The sequence below is a fragment of the Gopherus flavomarginatus genome, chromosome 2 (assembly GCF_025201925.1).
Source record: "Gopherus flavomarginatus isolate rGopFla2 chromosome 2, rGopFla2.mat.asm, whole genome shotgun sequence".
NCBI classification, from domain to species: Eukaryota; Metazoa; Chordata; order Testudines; family Testudinidae; genus Gopherus; species Gopherus flavomarginatus.
Window position 1 is genome coordinate 269578310 of NC_066618.1, and position 20482 is coordinate 269598791.

At 48.0% G+C, this 20482-nt stretch overlaps 1 protein-coding gene across 3 annotated transcripts in view; it reads right to left on the reverse strand.

The window, feature by feature from the left end:
- Positions 1 to 404: 404 nt before the first annotated feature.
- SYBU (syntabulin) overlaps positions 405 to 20482 on the reverse strand; it is a 63441-nt gene continuing 43363 nt past the window's right edge. For 2 of the 3 annotated variants that reach the window (XM_050940881.1, XM_050940879.1), the window contains exons 4-7: positions 18341 to 18443; positions 15345 to 15548; positions 13168 to 13317; positions 405 to 5927 (exon numbers count right to left, since the gene is read on the reverse strand). In XM_050940881.1, coding sequence (XP_050796838.1) covers positions 4799 to 5927; positions 13168 to 13317; positions 15345 to 15548; positions 18341 to 18443 — 1586 coding nt within the window. In that variant the 3' untranslated portion in view covers positions 405 to 4798. The remainder of the gene's footprint in view (positions 5928 to 13167; positions 13318 to 15344; positions 15549 to 18340; positions 18444 to 20482) is intronic. The other variant, XM_050940882.1, reaches the window with a different exon arrangement.

Here is a 20482-nt window from a genome sequence, read left to right on the forward strand (position 1 = left end):
AAATTGCTGTCATTTCTAATTGACTACTTTGGAAAAAATGTTTAAAATGGAGATTCATGCACATTCTATTTACAGTGAAGATTATGAAATATTCAGTACCTCCTAATTCTTGAGGTATTGGCTTTTTATAAAATAGTTAACTACTCAGTTTGTTTTTCTCATCATTTGAAGATCAAATATAACTGGCTTGAAATATCCACAATTTCCACAATTATATATCCACAATTTATAAAATATAAATAAAGGAACCAAGATGTAGGCTACATCTTAAAGGATAATTCTAAGATGTGGACTTACAGTTCAATGGACCTAACACTGCATTATTTATATTTAAGTCTGGAGAGTCCTGTATAGTCCTTATGCAGCTGTGATCCTGCACACACTCCATATCTTTACCAACCCTCTTCTTTTTTTTTTTTTTTTTTTTTTTTTTTTTTTTTTTTTTTTTTTTTAGGCTCCCCATGTCTGACTCTCTCTTCCTATGGGTTGGGCTAAAAGGTACTTTCGCCAACCATCACCACTCATTTAATCGAAGATGGCTAAGCCCTTAAATTACTTGGGTGTTTTTTCTGTGTCCAAGAGCACAGTGTTAAACTAAGACTGCACACACTTTATTTATAGTGCAGAAGATAAAACAAAGCTACGTGTGTTCTTACCTTGGAGATGGAATTGGTATTATATGATGCTATAAAAAGGATAAGTCTGACTAGAAATGCCACCCAGTACTGGATGCTGGTATGAGCTTGCATGGTAAATTGGTGCATTAACTCTTCTCTTCTAGTGATTCATTTTTGCTTTTAATCCTAACCAATAGAATCCTGCTTCTGCAGCTGTGCAAAACCCTATGGCTGCATCTATCATATTCATGTCAGCTATGCCGCCAGCACTTGCTGGGGCTGGCTGTGCTGAACGCAAGATAAATTCAGGTAACTGAAAATGAAAGGAATATTTGTGGGAATGCTTATGAAATATAAAACACTAACTTACTGCAACTCTTCATTACTTCAGCTGGACAGTCCCATAACTGTTGGTGTTCCTCAGGTTTCTGTAGTTCTCATCAGCGGACCCTTCCAAATACCATACCTACCTCACTACCCCCAACCTTCCTATCTCTGTCCAGCCACCCACTCCAATCCATCCTTTCTCCAAAACTCAACTTCTCATCTTGATTCTTCACCTACTTTCTCTATCACCAGTGGGTATATCTACACTGCAAATAAAAAATCATGTAGCAGTGAGTTTCAGAGCCCCAGTCACCTGACCAGCACTAAAAATAGCCATGTAGATGTTCCTGCCTGAACTCTGGGACCCAGTGAGGGTGGGGCTGAGGCTCCAGCCTGAGTAGGAACGCGCAAGCCCCAGGAGCCCCTAGTCAGCTGACCCAAGCTCTGCTGTATTTTCTGCAGTGCAGGCATACCCACTGACAACTCTACTTGTTTCTCATCTTCCACTGCATCCTTTCCTTATGTCCTGGCCTTTTTGCTCTCTCTTCTCTTCGTTAGTCTTGGCCAGGCCTGCTCCATACATCAATCTTACCTCAGTCTACAATGTGATTCTTTCTTTCTGTTCTACTTTTCTATACTGACTTCCCCACATGTTGCTGCTACTCTAGTCAGTCTAGTCAAACTGTCTCTGCTAAAGCCACACTCCCCTGCTGTCAAACCAACCATGTTCTTCCTCCTCTGAATCTCTCTCTGGGATTTCTGCCCATGATGTGTGAGCTCGATTTTACCTGGGAACTGTATCAGAACTGTTGCCCCGGGCTTGGTTTTCTTGCCTGGCACACCACGTTCTTTGGAACAGGAAGTTTGGCTTATAATACCCTTACATCACCATATGAACAAAGCAGGATTCTCATTTGAGTACATTCTTATAGCTAAGGATTAAGGAATTATTGTTCTGCTTGTTTAAAATGTTAGGGTTAAGAAATCACTTTGTTTGAGCACCTGTACAGGTGTTTCGGCCTGCCTTTAACAAATTGCCTGTGAAATTTCCCATGCTGTTTCTCAGCCCTGAGATGAAATTTTTGGCTTGACGTCTCCACCTGGCTGAGAGAAATCCTACTGTTTAGATTTCAGTAGGTATGCAGGAGTTGGCACAGGTGTAATTAAAACTGGGGGCTTTGTAGAGGTGTGTAAGTGACAAGTGTAAGGCAGTCCAGTTAGGTGGCTGCTGAGGAAAAGGGGGGAGGGGGTCACAAGCTGGGATTAGTACAGAAAGCATTTAAAGTGGGGTGTGAGTAGACAGGAAAAGGCTTTAATTTCTGTCATTTTACAGCCTCCTGATGCTTAACTTACACTAATTTGACTGCCTTACATTCACTTACACCTCCTCTCCTGTAGGCCTTAGGCCACAATGAGCACTAATGCAGCAGGAATGATGGAGGAGGGTTTATTTAAGAATGCAGTATTACTAGGAGAGCATAAGGTGCAGTCACAGAATGTCTTACTAATACAGGGAAATGCTATGGTCCAGGTAAACTCTCATAAGTATCTGTAAATGAGCTACCTGCCTGTGGACTGTTTCCCTACACGTTGGCCAGTTATTCCACTGCCCATGGGTATTTAATATCTATCAAGTGCTAGTCCCTTCCAGTCAAGGACTGCAAAGCATGTCATGAATATCAGTAGCCCTCTGATGTAGATGGCAGGGGGAGGTGCTGTTACATTTACTTTACAAAAGGAAAAACTGAACAACAGTAAGGTTACATGTCTTAAGATCTCACTGCAAGAAGGTTCAGAGAGTCAGGCATAGAGTCTATCTTATTCTGTTTTATCCACCAGCCAATGCTACCTCTCTAGGATCTGCACATGCAATTCCAGTGGTGCACAGTGGGGGGCACAGCATTTGCATTTGGATGTACATGTATGGCAGCGTGCAAATGTTAGAGCATGTGTTCAAAAGTCAACTCAACTCATTAGGGCCCACTGGCTTTTTTTAAAAAAAGCTAGGGAAACAATGCAAAGACATACAGGGATCCAAAATTAAAGATGAAATTTTTACACTTCTCAGTGCAGACGTTCAAAGAGATGAGTTCCCAGAGCAACTGTACTTGGCCAAATTCTAAATATGTTAAAGGATTAAAGTTAACCCCTCCACAACGATTAGGTGGAAGGGTGGAACTCCGATGGCTTGGGGACTGGTGACTGAATATAGAACACTTCATCTCACTAGCTGCTGTGGGAACCAGAACCAAGTTTTCCAGGCCAAATTCCGCTGTTGTGACAATGCCAATCTACAGTACCCCAGTGCAGTGGTTTTCAAACTTTTTTTCTGGTGACCCAGTTGAAGAAAATTGTTTTTGTCAAGGACCCAGCGGAGCTGGGGATGAGGGGTTTGGGGTGTGGGAGGGGCTCAGGACTGGAGTAGAGGTGGGGGTGCAGGGGTGGGGCTGGGAATGAGGGGTTCAGGGTGTGGGAGGGGGCTCTGGCCTGGGGCAGGTAGTTGGGGTGCAGGAGGGCATCTGGGCTGAGGATGCAGGCTCTGGAGTGGGGCTGAGGATGAGGGGTTTGAGGTACAGGAGTGGGCTCTGGGTTTTGGGGCGCTCAGCTGGGACAGGAGTTGGTGTGTGGACTTACCTCTGGCGGCTCCCAGTTAGCGGTGCAGTAGGGGTGCTAAGGCAGCCTTCCTGCCTGTCCTAGCGCCGCGGATTCCACTGTGCCCCAGAAGCGGCCAGCAGCAGGTCTGGCTCCTGGGCGGAGGTGCACAAGTAGCTTTGTGTGGCTCCTGCCCATAGGCACTGCCCTCCCCCAGCTCCCGTTGGCCGGTATCCAGCCAAAGGGAGTGAAGGGCGAGTGCTTGGGGTGGGGGCAGTGCATGGAGCCCCGTGCCTCCCCTGCCTAGGAGCTAGACCTGCTGCTGGCCACTTCCAGGGCGCAGCGCGGTGTCTGAACAGGTACAGACTAGCCTGCCTTAGCCAGGCAGTACTGCCAATGAGACTTTTAATGGCCCGGTCGGCGGTGCTGACCAGAGTAACCGCGACCCAGTGCTTTACATTCCATGACCCAATAATGGGTCGCAACCCAAAGTTTCATACCACTGCCCTAGAGTATTCACTGGGCTCCTGCCGCCTCTGTGTGTAAAATTTCAACCTTAAACCTGCATTAATTTTTAATAGCTTACTGCAGGTGAGGGTTTTGCTAAAATAAAACACCAATTCATACTTTTATCATGCTTTACTGTAATTTGTGATTATAAATCTGCTGTTTCCAATAAAACATGATTAAATAAGCAAAAAATAAGTTAATTCACAATACCCTTAAAGAGAGTTTTTAACATGGCTTGAATGACTAGCAGGTTACAATAGGAGTTCAATTAAGACTTTAAAATAATATGCATAAAATATATTCACCCCCTATTTATCAAACATAGCAAGATTCAAGATGCCCAACAACCTACACGAATGCATTTTTGGTTACAGTCCCCTTGTACACAAGACCAGTGGAATGCTAGGGCAATTATATATTTTACAAGAACACTAAGCAAGCCAGACATACAATACGTGCCCGAAGCTGCCTTGGAAGTATGAGCTTTTAGTGTAAGAATCAATACACCAGACTACACATGAAAAGCGACAGCATGCTTGCTAAAGTACACGTGTAGTACACTTAGTAGGACCAAGCCGCCACGTCACTGAGCCTTCCTTCAGTTTCAAACAACAAACATGTTTTCAACTAAATACAGTGCAAATCAAATATGCAGGAGCAAAAAGAGAGACTCTGCCATTATACGCACACACTTTTATGGTCTATTGTAATTCTTCCCCCACCAACCAGCACACATGACTCAGCAGCTGCACTTAGGTTTTGATACTGAAAGGCGCACGACGCAGCGAGTGTAGTGCCACCAGGCAACAGCCACGAAGTAATGCGCCGATGTTATAGATCGGATCCGTTCCGCCTCGCTGAGTGCTGAATGCCCACATTACTGTTGGTACAATGGGGGCTGCTACAGCCAAAAGATCAACAAGGAAACTGCTGCTCCAGTACCTTTTCATGATGCCTGCCTGGGAGACAGTAATGACATTTCTGAATGTTTCATCACAAGAGGCTGTAAAGTCAAGTTCCTTCATAACATGGTTTTCCCTAACGCTCCAATCCCCCTTGCTACCTGGAGACTCCATGGGAGACAAAAGGATGGCAGAGTTTGGATCACTTGGATTTAAGTCCAGTAGCAAATCAGATTCACTGAAGCATCCAGCAGGAAATCCATCCAATCCCTTTAAGGCAGCAAATGGGCTCATGGGACTGATATGTTGTGATCTGAATATGTTCTGAACGAGCTGCTCCACATCCGGGCTGTATGGCACCACGTCAGTCTGAATGGCCTGTTCCGTCCTCATGCTATTATCACTCTCCTCCTCTGCCTGTGAGGATGTTAGTTTTTCAGCACAGACCCTTTCAAGTGCGTTTTGGTTTAGGGCAGCAGGCCCAGCACTGGAAGCGAAGAGGGCTGGATCACCAGATTCAGGTGTAGAGGCCAGAATAATTTCTTCAAAAAAGTTAGTCCCATTAGCCATATCATCACTGAGCAGCAGCCTGCTGTCCTCCATGGCTTGGTCCTCCATAACTAGGTTGCCCACCATTTTGGAATATATTGTACTTGGACCTAAAGACTTACCAGGTGACTCACATGTATACTCTATACACTGCTCATCCCTCAGAGAGCCGCTCTGAGCCATCTCCATGCTCTGAAGCAAGGACTCCAGTTTCTTGTTTTGGATATTAATGTCTATGAAATACTTCTGAATCCCTTTGTCTTTCTCAGCCAAGCTGTTTTTCATGGTTTCAATAACCTGCTTAAGTTGTTTGATCTCCTTTCTTGCTTCTTTCAAAGCCAACTGTGCTTCTACTCGATGACACTCCTCTTCAATCCAGTCTTCCCTCATGCGAGCCAGCTGCGACTTGAGCTCTTCTATTTCTGTTTCCCTGTAGCAAAAGCAAAATCACTGTCAAACTTCTGTTCTTTGGTCAATTAAAGCATTCAGAGAAGTCCCATTACATAGGGATGGTGAGGATGTAAAGATGCTGCAAAAACTTGAACCAACACCCCTATGCACATAGCGCAGTTTCACAGTGGACTGGCAGATGTATAACATGAGGACAATGGATGGCAAGGTAAGATGGTCTACGGCTAAGTGGATTCACTGACCTAACCACACATACCAGGGCTACACAGTAAGTTCCAGAGGCAGCATGAGAGAGGTGATCTATGCCATGCCTTTGTTTGGGGGGGGAGGGATGTATGTAAAACTCCACCTCCTGCACAGTCCCTCTGTGCAAAGATACCATAATTTAGACCCAAACCATAAACCTCTCAATTAAAGAAATCTCTTGTGTAATATAAGCAGTTGCTCTTCTGCAGAACATCACTACACAGAACTATTGTGAGTAAAACAAACTAAAACATAACCAGGCAGGATCTCCTGTCAAAGAGTTTTTGATGTGGAGAGGGTGGGAGGCAGATACTTTTTCTGTTACAAAGAGGTTTAGAACAAGACAATATATTGTCCAATAACTTCTCACATTTACAGAAATACAACCCTTGGGCATGACTGAAGTTGACAACTGATTGAGCCACTTGCAAAGCTAGTCCCTGAAAAAGACGGTTACTTACCTTTGTAACTGTTGTTCTTCGAGATGTGTTGCTCATATCCATTCCAGTTAGGTGTGTGCGCCGCGCGTGCACATTCGTCGGAAAACTTTTACCCTAGCAACTCGGTGGGCCGGCAGGTCGCCCCCTAGAGTGGCGCCATCATGGCGCTCGATATATATCCCTGCCGGCCCACCCGCTCCTCAGTTCCTTCTTGCCGGCTACTCCGACAGTGGGGAAGGAGGGCGGGTGTGGAATGGATATGAGCAACACATCTCGAAGAACAACAGTTACAAAGGTAAGTAACCGTCTTTTCTTCTTCGAGTGATTGCTCATATCCATTCCAGTTAGGTGAATCCCAAGCCTTACGTAGGCGGTGGGGTCGGAGTGAAATGTGGCAGAATGAAAACTGCTGAGTCAGAGGCTACAGCATCTCTTGACTGTTGAACCAGGGCATACTGCGAAGCAAAGGTATGGACCGAGGACCAATGGAGCTGCGCGACAGATCTCGTGGGTAGGAACACGAGCCAGCAAGGCGGCAGATGAAGCCTGAGCCCTGGTAAACTGCACGATGATGTGGCTTGGGGAAAATATGAGCCAAATCATAACAAGTTCGGAAGTCTGCCATCACCCGAGATGTGATCCTCTGAGAGGAAAACAAGCAAGCCCTCCCTTTGGCCCGCTACCGTGACAGAGCTGGGGCACCTTACGAAATGGTTCTGGCAGCGCAATATAAATGCGAGCACTCCACAGATGTCCAAGGAGTGCAATGGTTGTGCCCATTGCGTTGAGCTGTGGGTAACATGAAAGGCCGAAACCACCTTAGGGAGGAAAGCCGGGTGCGGTCATAACTGCACCTTGTCTTTGTGAAACCTAGTGTACGGCGGAACCCTCGTAAGAGCTCTGAGCTTGGAGACCCGTCTGGCCGATGTAACAGCTACGAGGAAAGTTTGTCGTCCAAGACGGGTATATCAGAGGGCCAGTCGTGAACGGCTCGACTGGGGGAGACATAAGTCTGATTAAAACTAGGTTGAGGTCCCAGGTTGGGGCTGGCGGCGCGCCCGAGGGTGCAAGCTCTCCAAGCCCTTGAGGGATCTCGAACCCATAGAGCATGAGAACATGGAACGTCCACCTTAGCCTGGCTGGAAGGTAGAGATGGTTGCTGAGTGTATCCTCAGCGATGATACCGCCAGGACCTGCCGCTGAAGGCCAGAGGTAGGCCAAATAGAGGGGGTCGAGACCTCAGCAGGAGCAAGATCGAGCGTATTGCAGCTGTAGAAGAAACGCTTCCACCTGGCCCGGTACGTTGACCAGGTGGAAGGCTTCCTGTCACCCCAGCTCAGTTACGCAGCGGCCACACCGTGAGGCGAAGAGGCTGCAGGTCCGAGTGACGAAGCCTGTTGTTGCCCTGAGTGATGAGGTCTGGGTGGGGTGGCAGGGTAATTGGGTCTGTTATTGACAGGCCGAGCAACGTGGTATATCAGTGCTGCCTGGACCACTCTGGAGTGATCATGATGATGCGCGCTCTGCCCCTGCGGAGTTTGAGCAGGACCTAATGAACCAGTGGGAACAGTGGGAAGGCATAATGGAGTTGGCCCTTCCACGGCATCAGGAATGCGCCCAGGACCGATCCTGAGGAGAGACCTTGGAAGGAGCAGAACATCTGGCATTTTCTGCTCTCTCGGTGAGCGAACAGGTCTATGTGAGGAAACATCTCCGCTTCTGGACAGCAGAACGCCTCACATGGGGCAGAGTGATCACTCGTAAGACAGGAAAGACCTGCTGAGTCCAAGCGCCAAGACGTTCCGAACGCCTGGGAGAAAGGACGTCACCAGCTCCATCGAGTAGGCCATGCAAAAGTCCCGGAAATGGATGGCCTCCTGACAAAAAAGGGGGGGGGAGGACCATGTCCCTCCCTGGATACTTATGAAGCACATGGCCGCTGTGTTGGCTGTAAACACCGAGATACAACGGCCTCGCAGCTGCCGCTGGAACCCCTGGTACGCCAGGCGGACTACTCTCATTTTTGGGGCATTGATGTGGAATGCCAGCTCCGGAGAAGACCAAAGGCCTTAAGCTCGGAGGTGACCGTGAGCACTTGAGCAGAGAGATGACGCGTCCGTCGTCAGGGGCAGTGAGGGCTGGGGCGGAGGAAACCGCCTCCCTGCCCACACCAGGGAGGGAGTTAGCCACCACTCTAGGGAGCCTAAGGTGCTCGAGGGAACGGTGACTACCATGACCATTGGCTCCCTGTCCGGGTGGTACGCCGAGGTGAGTCGGACTTGGAAAGGACGGAGGCGGAGCTTGGCATGTTTGGTTACCAACTTGCAGGCAACCATGGACCCAGGAGACTGAGACAAGTACGAGCCGAGGTCGTTGGGAAAGCCTGCAGACCTCAGATGATTGTTGCCATCGCCTAAAACCGCAGTTGTGATAAGCAGGCTCCGGCTAGGTAGGAGACCAAGATAGCTCCTAGGAAGTCCAACCTCTGCGTGGGAACCAGAGTGGATTGCTCTATAGTAATCATCAGGCCTCGACCTGTGAATAAGACCGTGACGATGCCCACGCGCTGAGTGGTTTGTGTCTCAGAGTCTCCTCGGATAAGCGAATCGTCCAGATACGGAAAAACGCATATCCGACATCAGCGAAGGTAGGCGGCGACTATGGCCGTAAACCAGAAGTACTGACAGTCAGCTAGAAAGCGGAGGTATCTCCTGTGCGGAGGGAAGATGGCGTAGCGAAAGTATGCGTCCTTCATATCCAGGGCGGCATAGTAGCCCCCAGGAGGCAAGGATGGAATAATGGTTCCCAGGGATACCATGCAGAACTTCAACCTTATCCTAAACCGGTTGAGTCCGTGCAGGACTAGGAAGGTCTGAGACCTGCGTTCGAGTGGGGAACTAGGGCATAACGGGAGTAAAACCCCTTGCCCCTTTCGTCCATCGGCATCTGCACCTCTTGTACGAGGAATTGCTCGTGAGAGGGGTCCCTGAACGGGGACAGGGCTGGAACAAATTAGAGGTGGTATCTATGCTCCACCGTGCGCAGGATCCAGCGATCTGAAATTAACTAGGGCCACGCCAGGAGAAAGCGGGATTGGGATCCCGGTCTGTGACTGGTACACCGCCCTCAGGCGCACCTTGGAAGGTTCGTCTTTGGTCCCAGTGGTAATTGCAAGGGACCTTGACCTGGGCTCTTTAGGGGTCCTGACGTTCGTCTGCGACCGCCTTGGCCTCGCCGTTTGCCAAAGTCCTGTCTCTGGCTAGGCACAGAGTATGGCGGGTGGGGGCAGAAAGGCCTGCGTTTGGTCGCTGGCAAATGCATGCTGAGAGAGCGCATTAGGACCCTATTGTCCATTAGGTTTGGCAGCCTGGGGCTGTCTTTGCCGTGAAAGGCCTTTACCACAAAGGGTAAATCCTGAATGGCATACTGCAGCTCCGGCCGGAGGTTTAAAACCTGGAGCCATGAGATGCACCTCATGGCGACACCAAAGGCCAGAGTCCTGGCCGCAGAGTCTGCTGCATCCAACGAGGCCTGGAGGGATGCTCTGGGTACCTTTTTCTTTTCCCCCGTCCTCCAAGACGGCAGCGAACTCTTGGCCGGTTTCGGGGCTGGCGCCCGCTGGCCATCATATCAGAATCGTGGTCCTGAGCATAAGATCTGCGCATGTGGGATGACACGCATGCGTGTCCGGATGGCCATGGAGGTACTAAAAGAAGGCACAGGCAGAGTCTCTGACTCTATCGGACCTTGCCCAACTCGGCACCGGGAACCGGCACCGGGATGCGTACCGGTACCTGGAACGAGATCCAGACCCGCAACCAGAATGGTGCCTGGAGGTCGACCAAGATCTCGAGGCTCGGGGAGAGGCTACAGGAGTCAAGGTACCTGTCGCGGTGCCGGGAGTCGGAACGGTGCCGATAGCGGGTCGGCGAATGGGATACCGACCGGTGCAGCGAGTGCGACTAGTACCGATGAGGAAAACAGCACCGGGACTGCAAGTGGTGTCGGGCGTGCCGACAGGATCTGGAGTGTCTGCGGGACCGTGATCATGAACGGTGCCGCTCTGCTGTGCTGACAGAGGATGGTCACATGAAGAGACTGTATTACCTGCACCGGCGGTGCCGGGGTCAGGCAGCATCGACTCTGTCATGGCAATGAGATCCCTCGCCGTTGGTAATGCCTCCAGCATGGAGGGAACAGCAGGCTCAACCACAGTGCATACTGGGGAGCTGTCAGGCACCGGATTCGACGGCCCTCGTGGGACCGGGATCGACGGTACCGAGGTCGTCAGAGCTTCGGTGGGCGTCGGTGCCGGGCGATCCGAGTTAGATGAGCTGTGTGGCTGCGGTGCCGTCGGCACGGAAGCAGCAGGAGCAATAAGCTCAACCACGGCGCGCGCCGGGGAGCCGTCAGGCACCGGATTCCACGGCCCTTGTGGGACTGGAATCGACGGTGCCGACGTTGTCGGTGCCTCAGAGGTGTCGGTGCCGGGCAATCCGACTTAGACGAGCTGGCTGCGGCGCCGTTGGCACGGAAGCAGCAGGAGCAGTAGCTCAACCACGGCGCGTGCCGGGGAGCCGTCAGGCACCGGATTCTACGGCCTTTATGGGACCGGGATCGACGGTGCCGACGTCGTCGGTGTCGCAGCAAGTGTCGGTGCGGGGCGATCCGACTGAGACGAGCTCTCTGGCTGCGGTGCCGTTGGCACGGAAGCAGCAGGAGCAGTAGCTCAACCACGGCGCGTGCCGGGGAGCCGTCAGGCACCGGATTCTACGGCCCTTGTGGGACCGGGATCGACGGTGTCGACGTCGTCGGTGCCGCAGCAGGTGCTGGTGCCGGGCGATCCGACTAGACGAGCTCTCTGGCTGCGGTGCCGTTGGCACGGAAGCAGCAGGAGCAGAAGCTCAACCACGGCGCGTGCCGGGGAGCCGTCAGGCACCGGATTCTACGGCCCTTGTGGGACCGGGATCGACGGTGCCGACGTCGTCGGTGCCGCAGCAGGTGTTGGTGCCAGGCGATCCGACTAGACGAGCTCTCTGGCTGCGGTGCCGTTGGCACGGAAGCAGCAGGAGCAGAAGCTCAACCACGGCGCGTGCCGGGGAGCCGTCAGGCACCGGATTCTACGGCCCTTGTGGGACCGGGATCGATGGTGCCGACGTCGTCGGTGCCGCAGCAGGTGTTGGTGCCAGGCGATCCGACTTAGACGAGCTCTCTGGCTGCGGTGCCGATGGCACGGAAGCAGCAGGAGCAGTAAGCTCTACCACGGCGCGTGCCGGGGAGCTGTTAGGCACCGGATTCAATGGCCCTGGGGGACTGGAATCGACGGTGCCGATGTCATCGGTGCCTCTGCAGGTGTCGGTGCCGGGCCATCCGACTTAGGCGAGCTCTCTGGCTGCGATGCAGGTGGCACGGAAGCAGCAGGAGCAGGGGGCTCTACCACGGCGCGTGCCGGGGAGCCGTCAGGCACCAGCAGGAATTGTAGGCTCTCTCAACCTCGGAGGAAGGGAGCGGTGCCGAGTCGACTTCGGTGCCGGCGACGGCCGGTGCCGAAAGGCCTTGGCAGTACCGGCGGAGTCCGGTGCCGAGGAGGCGCTTCCGCCAGCCGCTTGATCATCGCTCGGCGCCCAAGGTGGAGGGGTAAGTGAAAGTCCCGCTCCTTTTTGTTCTCAGCTTAAAAGCCTTGCAAATGGGGTACTTAGCTGTCAAGTGATTCCCTGAGGCACTTCAAACAGGAGTCGTGTGGATCTCCCTTCGGCATCGGCTTCTGGCAGGCCGAGCCCATTTTAAAACCCGGTGAGCCGTGCATGGGCTCCGGCACCGGGTTCATGGAAGGGGCTATTCCTGAACCCCGCTAACAATTATCAATCTAACTATGTTAGCAGAGAAAAAACGTATAACTATACAAATATATATATAAAAGAATTATAACTGTATAACTATATACGAGAACTACGAGTAGCTAGGGAAGTGGAGGTCAGCTAAGCCGCGCTCCACTGTTCCAACGACCGACACGGGCGGTAAGAAGGAACTGAGGAGCGGGTGGGCCGGCAGGGATATATATCGAGCGCCATGATGGCGCCACTCTAGGGGGCGACCTGCCGGCCCACCGAGTTGCTAGGGTAAAAGTTTTCCGACGAATGTGCACGCGCGGCGCACACACCTAACTGGAATGGATATGAGCAATCACTCGAAGAAGAACCACAGTTACAAGTCTGAAGGCATCAACAGTTGCATGTGTAAAAGTCAACAGTTGCATGTGTAAAAGTCAGTGGTGCAATATCAGACTGACTGAAAAAATATCCCTTCAAAATATTTATAAAACAGTCCAGGCTCAAAGGAGATCACTGGTTCCTTTCCAAAAGTTAACTATACTATATGCTTTCATGGAACGGGTTTTGAAACCTGCAAAGTCTGTAAACAATTTTATTTAATCAGATACAGACAAATTCTAAGCTCCTTAGTCAAAACTCACTGCAGTCAAGAAGGGAGTAGGAACTTCAGGATTTTTCCCTAGTGGAAACCACTGAATAAATCTCATCTCTCCCCAAATTATTTTTCTGGGAGAAAATGTACCTTTCTTGAAGTCTGCTCTCAGATTCCTTCAGTTTTGTTTTTAGATGTCTCACTGTAACTTCTTTCTGCTGCAGTGGGGTCAAATACTGCTCTGGATGTGGTGCTTTAATGCCATGATTCTCCCCGCAAGAATTATATCTCACCGACCGTCTGAAACAAAAATACCCAGTGTTATTCCTACAACTCTTTACCTTCCTAAGAGTAGATGGATTCCATACCAATCCTGACTGGCACAAAGCTGAGTTTATAGTGGACTCAATTTGGGTCTCTCACAGTAAACATTAGTGACTTAGTTTGGTAAATCATAGTGCTTGAGGCATTTGCCAGTGACTTCACTAAGAATTCTGCTATTTACTGTACTTGGATTCCATGTGATTAAAATAAAAGTCATAGAGTAAAGCTTTCTACACGTGTACAGCAAGGCCACTGCCAGGGATGTCTGACACTAATATAGACAAGGCAGTGTACTGTGATGTTAGGAATTCAGCAGGAAGCAGAGTGTTAATTGAGTAGACTGGATTAGTTGAAAGGATATTACAATAGCTAAAGCTTGTGGATGAGTTACTAGGAGTAAGCCAGTTTACACTGTGTGTGTGGCTATGTGTACTTGTGCACCTTGAAGGCTACATCACAAAATGGACTTAGAGTTGCCCTGCCTAATATTTACATGCCCTGCTATCTTGTGGCATCCATGGCCCCAAGTTAGGATCCCTATACCATGCATGGGGAGAGTTTGATGCCTAAGATCCACAAAGGCCAGCAGGCTGAGCTAAGAGCCACTTCAGTTAAACAATAGACTCATAGAATATCAGGGTTGAAAGATCATGTAGTCCAACCCCCTGCTCAAAGCAGGACCAATCCCCAGATGGATTTTTGCCCCAAATCCTTAAATGGCCCCCTCAAGGGCTGAACTCACAAGTCTGAGTTTAGCAGGCCAATGCTCAAACTATTGAGCTATCCCTCCCCCTTAAGGAAATGCAGAGGGAGAGGGATGAGGCCTAAAAGGGAGTTAGCTGACTAGGTCTGGGCCAAAGAGAGGCACTGGCCTTTGCTCAGGTTTCACAGCTGCGAACCCTCTCCTTGAGTTAGGTGCCTAAACCCTTTCTTGTAAAAAAAAAACAATGGTGGTGTCTTCACAACCTTTAGCCCTGTGGTAAGGGCACTCAACCAGTATGAGACACCCCCAGATTCAAATCCCCACCTCTGCCTGAGGAGGAGCATGGGTTTGAACTTGGATCTCTCACGGGCATGCCCTAATCACTGGGTTATGGAGTCACTCTCTAGCCCAATGGATTCGTTTAAATAATAAGACAGACTGAGAAACCCACCCCAGAATATCCCATAACACATTAGGCATTGCATCTCCAAGTCTATTTTGTGATCTAGCCTTCAGTGTGCACATGTACGCACAGCCACACACAGAGTCTAAACTGGCTTCCTCCTAAAGTAACTCATCCACTAGGATATTGTAATATCCTTTCAACTAATGCCATCCACCAGACTGGGCTCTGCAGGAGAGATAGGTGGGGGAACACTAAGTTTCAGGGTCCTGCTGGGGCTTAGAGTGATCTACGTGCCCAGGCAGCAGGATGGCCGTGCACCTGCCCAGTGGGAGAAATGAAGGCTCCTAGGGGACTTTAATGAGCAGAAATGAAAGTGCTGGGGGAATGCAAGTGTTTACAGGCAGCAGCCAAACAGGCATGTTTCAAGATCTAATTTTGAATTTAGCCACTTAAAGTGTCAGTTAGGTACCTAAATCCCTTTGTGGATCTAGCCTGGAGATGACATCATCTTCTGCATCCACTCCACACTCAAATTCCTCTTTAGTCAATGGGAGTTGTGTGTGTGAAGCAAGAGCCGAGAGGACTAAACCACGTACTACTACATGAAAACAATCAGACTTGGATGTGAAATCTGGCTGACACAGCCCTTAGGCTAGTGGAGACCATGTATCTTGTAACACTGAGGTGATCAAGTTTCCATGGTGGCAGAAAAGTAGGATGGAGTGCATTCCTGACTAACCCTTTACCAATACCACAGTCCCTGCCTGTAAATCTACACAGTGGCACTGAGGTGCAAGATGTTTTATTCTCCAGTCCAGAGGATAGATCCCACAGTATAGAATGGTGAGGATAAGATAACAGAATTAAAACTGGGAGAAAGTAACAAGCACTTGCCTCATAACTGGGCTGCTATCACTTCCCTTGTATGAACCTGAGTTACTGCTGCTGGCTGAAGAAGCCCCATAATTCTGATTGAAGTTAACAGGACTCAACTGATTTCTGCACAGTACTGATAACAGGTCCTTCTCACGAGAAGTAGGCGGACTGGCTCCAGACTTGTATGATGAAGATCCATTATTCCGTCCATGAGGGCCACGACTGAAGGCAAATCAAAATGAGTAAAGTTTGTTGGGTTATACTGCACCATGCAAATCACAGCATGTCCTGCTATAAGGTCACCCCATGATGCTCTATAAAATAAATCAGAGCAGCTGGGGAGTAGGAAGGTCTTAGGGAAGCTCTACTCTGGAGCTGGAGAGGTAAATTCCAGCTCGAGGAGACATGCCCTCACTAGCTTTGATCAAGTTAGCACACTAAAAATAGCAGGGTGGGGATGGTTGGTGGTGGGTCGGACTAGCCTCCTGGATACATACCTAGGATCTCAGGTCAGATTGTACCAGGAGCACCTAGACCATTGTCTCACCACACCTACATTGCTGTTTTTAGCGCAAGTACACGTACCTGAGCTGAAAATTACACCTCTAGTTGCAGTTTAGACATGCCCTTAGCATCTCCAGGTACCATGTATCTTTCACTGACCATGAAGCAGTTAGTCAGAATCAGATGGTTTAGAGAAAATTACCAGATCTATCTTTCTATACTTAGGTTTCTGTTTCCACTGACTCCACCCTACTCTCCTCATTCCCACTACATCCATCTAAGTTAGCAAGCTGCACATTTGAGTTTTCTGGTCTACACTCAAGTAATTAGAAGACTGCAGTCTACATTGGTATTTACCAAGAGACTTCCTCAGTCAGGCTTGTAGCAGGACCCCTGTTCTTGGGGGCCAATTAAGACTTGTGGCAAGACTTCTTGATCCTTAGCAAGTGGCCTGAGAGGTCACAATGGCCAGTAAAAAGAAGTTTTGCTTGAAGCACTGCTCCTTTGCCCTTTCGGCATAGTGTACTTCAAACTGTCACTGCCAACTATTGATGTACTTAGATAATGGTCTGAACCTGACTGAGGGAATGCTGAAATAGCCCCAAAGGCTCAGTACCTGGAGAGCTTCAAGACAACACAGCTGCATCCTCCAAGTCACTCTCATACCTGTCCCTCCCCAGTCTTAAAACATTCTGAACTATTCACTATTTGCACTTGAAAGCAACTCCAATCAGTGCTGGCCAATACCCAGGCATCTGGTAAGGACCTGTGACATTCTGGAAACTGTTTACAAAGTTACATTTTAGTCTGTAAACACTTCTAGCTACTTTCATGAAATGTCACTACCACTCTCCCACATGGAAGCTGTTCCTCTAAATTGTAACAAAAAGTGAAAACATATTTCCAAAGAAATGGAAAAAAGAAATCCAGCCAGAAAATGAGAAGGATACTACACATCATTGAAAATATTACAGAACTCATGAAGCAAAAATCCTTTCCTCTTAAAACTGTTTGGCCTGGTTTTCTCTCTCTTCTGAAAATGAACACTTTATATGGAACAGATGGTTGCGTGGTGGTGCTTCAAGCCAGCACGGCAGTGCTGTGGTTTGGGTGACTTCATAAGTAGCTTACAATAAAATGCAGGAGTGTGGCTATGACGTCACTGAAATGCTACAGAATCAAATGTGACACAATTAAGTCCAACTGCCTATTTTTTTTTTTTTGTTAATTCTTAAACAGAGCAAAGGCAAACATTTTAAAACAAAAGTGAAAGGAAAGGACTATTTAAATTTTCTTTGCTCAGGACTATTTCTAATGTGGTTTTGTTGTTGTTGTTTTTTGCAAGCCAGAATCTGCACAGTCCTTGACTGTCCCAAGAGGTGCATTTGAAGGAATGTTATCATGACTTCAGGGCAAATTAAGACTGGTATCTTGCATGGAATATTTAAAAGTACAACAAGAGGTCATACTGCTAGTAATAAATAAAGCAGGTTTAGGATTTAATCATTTAGTTATTACACTTGAGTTAAACACAAAACTGCACTGTTGCAGCTGCTACCTAATTCTCCTTCAATACAGCATGAACAGAGCTAAACTGCTGTTTATTTACATATTGATACCAAGACAGAGATCAGATTCTCTTTCAGCTAGGCATTATGCTACCAACCCCTGCACATTGGGTAGGTTATGATCATGGATGAGCTCAGGTGACTTGAAAATATGGGAATCATGCTGTCCCTCCACTCTCCCTGCCAGCTTCAGTCTTGTGATTCCACAAAGAGCAGGGATCTTGTCTTGTCAATTTCATCCCTCCCTGACAGCTCAAAAAGACTGTAAGCAGCAGGGATTGTGTAGACACAGCACAATGTGCATATGTCTAGAGCCCTGCAAATCTGCAGATATCCACAGACCATGTTTGCAGACTGTGGATTGGATGTGGATACAAATTTTGTATCTGACATGTGACGTGGAGGCAACTTACAGAAATATTTCATCAAAGGCATTTTTAATACATACCTTTCAAGACCAGGTATTTTATACTTATTAATACAAAGGAGTGGAACTTAATATTTAGCAACAGGAATTAAAGACACAAGGATCAACCCTGTAAGGCATGTGGTGAGCTGACAATTTGTCACAGCAGGAAAACAAAATGATGTGACCAGAAGGTTAAGGTCAATTGGTTGGAATGGTTGCTCTTAACTAAGCACACACCCAGCTGTTTCCCCTTCTTTCTATGTTAAACATTTTTTTTTTATGTAGCTGACAGATCTCAAAGGTATGTCATGAATGAACAGAACTGTTGTTGGTCACATGATCCTACTGTATAACAGTTTATATTCTCCAAATACATCACATTTGTTCTCTCCTAGATCACAGATTCTAATCAACATCAGTACTATCAGAGAACACACTGCAGTCCAAATTATCTTAAAAGGCACAACAGTGGTGGATAAGCCTGGCGTTCCACTAAGCAACACCCATAGTATAAGATAAATTGCTTTGCTTACTTGCGAGAAAAAGAGGCTCTTTTGCTCCCAGCAGCAGACATATGGACTTCAGGAGCTGAAATGCTGCCCGTGCTGCTTGAAGAGCTAAAATCAGCTTCACTCCCTGGAAAGGAAAAGGGAAGAGTAAAAACATGATGGAAATTCTAACTCAAAGACTGATACACTGTTTTTAAAAGTGATGATGAATCATAGCCATCCTTCCCCTGCCCGTCCCGTGTGAACTTTAAAGTCAGCCTGTGTTTTCAAACACACCCTCCAGGAGAAATTGTGGATATATTCCAGACTTTCAACAGCTCCTCAAAACAGACACTTCAACAACAATAGAACACAACAGACATTACAACTTCTGTTCTGCGTAAGTCACTTTAGAAGCAGGCTATAAACATTTGTATGAAACACGGCTACCTGAGTGGGGCTGCTGACCATTCTTTCAAGTGCTTAGTCATACTAAGAAAACAACTGCTGTTGGATTCTCCACACTTTAAACAGGAAAAATATTATTTATCTGGGGGTGCAGGGGATCCACTTATCAGATCATCTGTTTCTGATATCCACATACAGGCTTTAATCAGACGGAGAAATAGTAAGGCACCTCTAAACAGTCTTACAGTAATCCAATAACAATGCCTGGCTCTAGGCTGTTTCTTTGGTATTAAGCCATACTATCTAATTACCAACTTTTTACGATTTACAGCTTTCATTTTCCAGACTCTGTTATTTAAAGGAACATGGCACCCATTTTGCTGAACCCAGAAGTATGATAGTTCACTGCGTAAAAAGCTCTTATCGCCTGTAAAATACTTGGCGATTTTTTCAGGTTTGTCATATCCAAACCCAGTGCTGCAAACAGCCATGAAAAAAAGATGCCAATGTGCGAGCTCCCTGGGAGAGAATGGAAATAAGCTTCCAACTTGCTTTAATAATAGCTTATCAGCCAGAAGAAAAATTACTATGTACATAATGTCTTTCATCCCTGGATCCCAAAGCACTTAGTAACCATTAATTAATTAAACCATTAATTAAAAACCTCATCAATTATATACAAGTTACACATGGATAAATGGCAGCAGGAAGAGGTGAGTTATCCAAGGTCATGTAGCAAGTCAGTGGAGGAACAGGAAGTGTGCAAGTTGAACCTTCCCATCCAGCTTGGCAGCTACACTGAGAAGGGAAATTCAGCTCTTAAAGGGAGGAGAAAGGATAGATAAAGTAGTTGTGCACTGCCCTCCTTCTACAGGAGTTCCTCTATGGGGGAGGATAGCTCTGTGGTTTGAGCATTGGCCTGCTAAACCCAGGGTTATAAGTTCAATCCTTGAGGGGGCCACTTAGGGAGCTGGGGCAAAATCAGTACTTGGACCTGCTAGTGAAAGCAGGGGGCTGGACTCAATGATTTTTCAGGGTCCCTTCCAGCTCTATGGGATAGGTGTATCTCCATATATTATATTAAGACAGCTTTAAATTGTGGCTTAGTCTCAAAGAAAACCAGAGGCTTCCCTGGGGGATATGCTGAATCAATCATCCCCTCTCCAGTCAGCACCATCCACTTCTCCAGCTGTGGTGGCTGCTTGAAAACCTCCCAGCAAGTGAGAGCTGGGGGCACAGTGTTGCTAGGCCATTTCCACTTCCAGAGCCCAGCACTGTGGGTAATGCTAGTGTTGCCTGAGCCTGAACCCTGCCCTTTATTTTTGAATCTTGGAGTTCTCAGGCTCATTAAGTCTTTCATATGCAGGTGGGCAGCTGAGAACATCTTCCAATGCTCCCAAGTGCTCTACACTGGAAAATTACACTGTCAGCACACGTTAGCTGACATGCTATTAAACATACTGCACTTGACAAGGACAGGTCTGTTTAACTTCGTGTCAGCTGGTTGGCGCTGCAGCAGACTTAGGCCATGCACAGTCTAACACGATGTAATTTTCTAGTTTACACAAGCTGCTAGTATCACAAGTGATGTCACTCCAGCTCTGTACATTCAGATTTAAATGCCAATGGCAAATAAGAATACAGTCCAGGCTCCGTCAGGTAAGCACTTCCTACCCCACGACATTAAACCCTGCTGGATTCTGCGCATCCCAGCAGCCACCTTGTTTTTTATAGCTGCAGATCCACAGGATATAGACTGACTAGTTTGTTAGCCCGTTA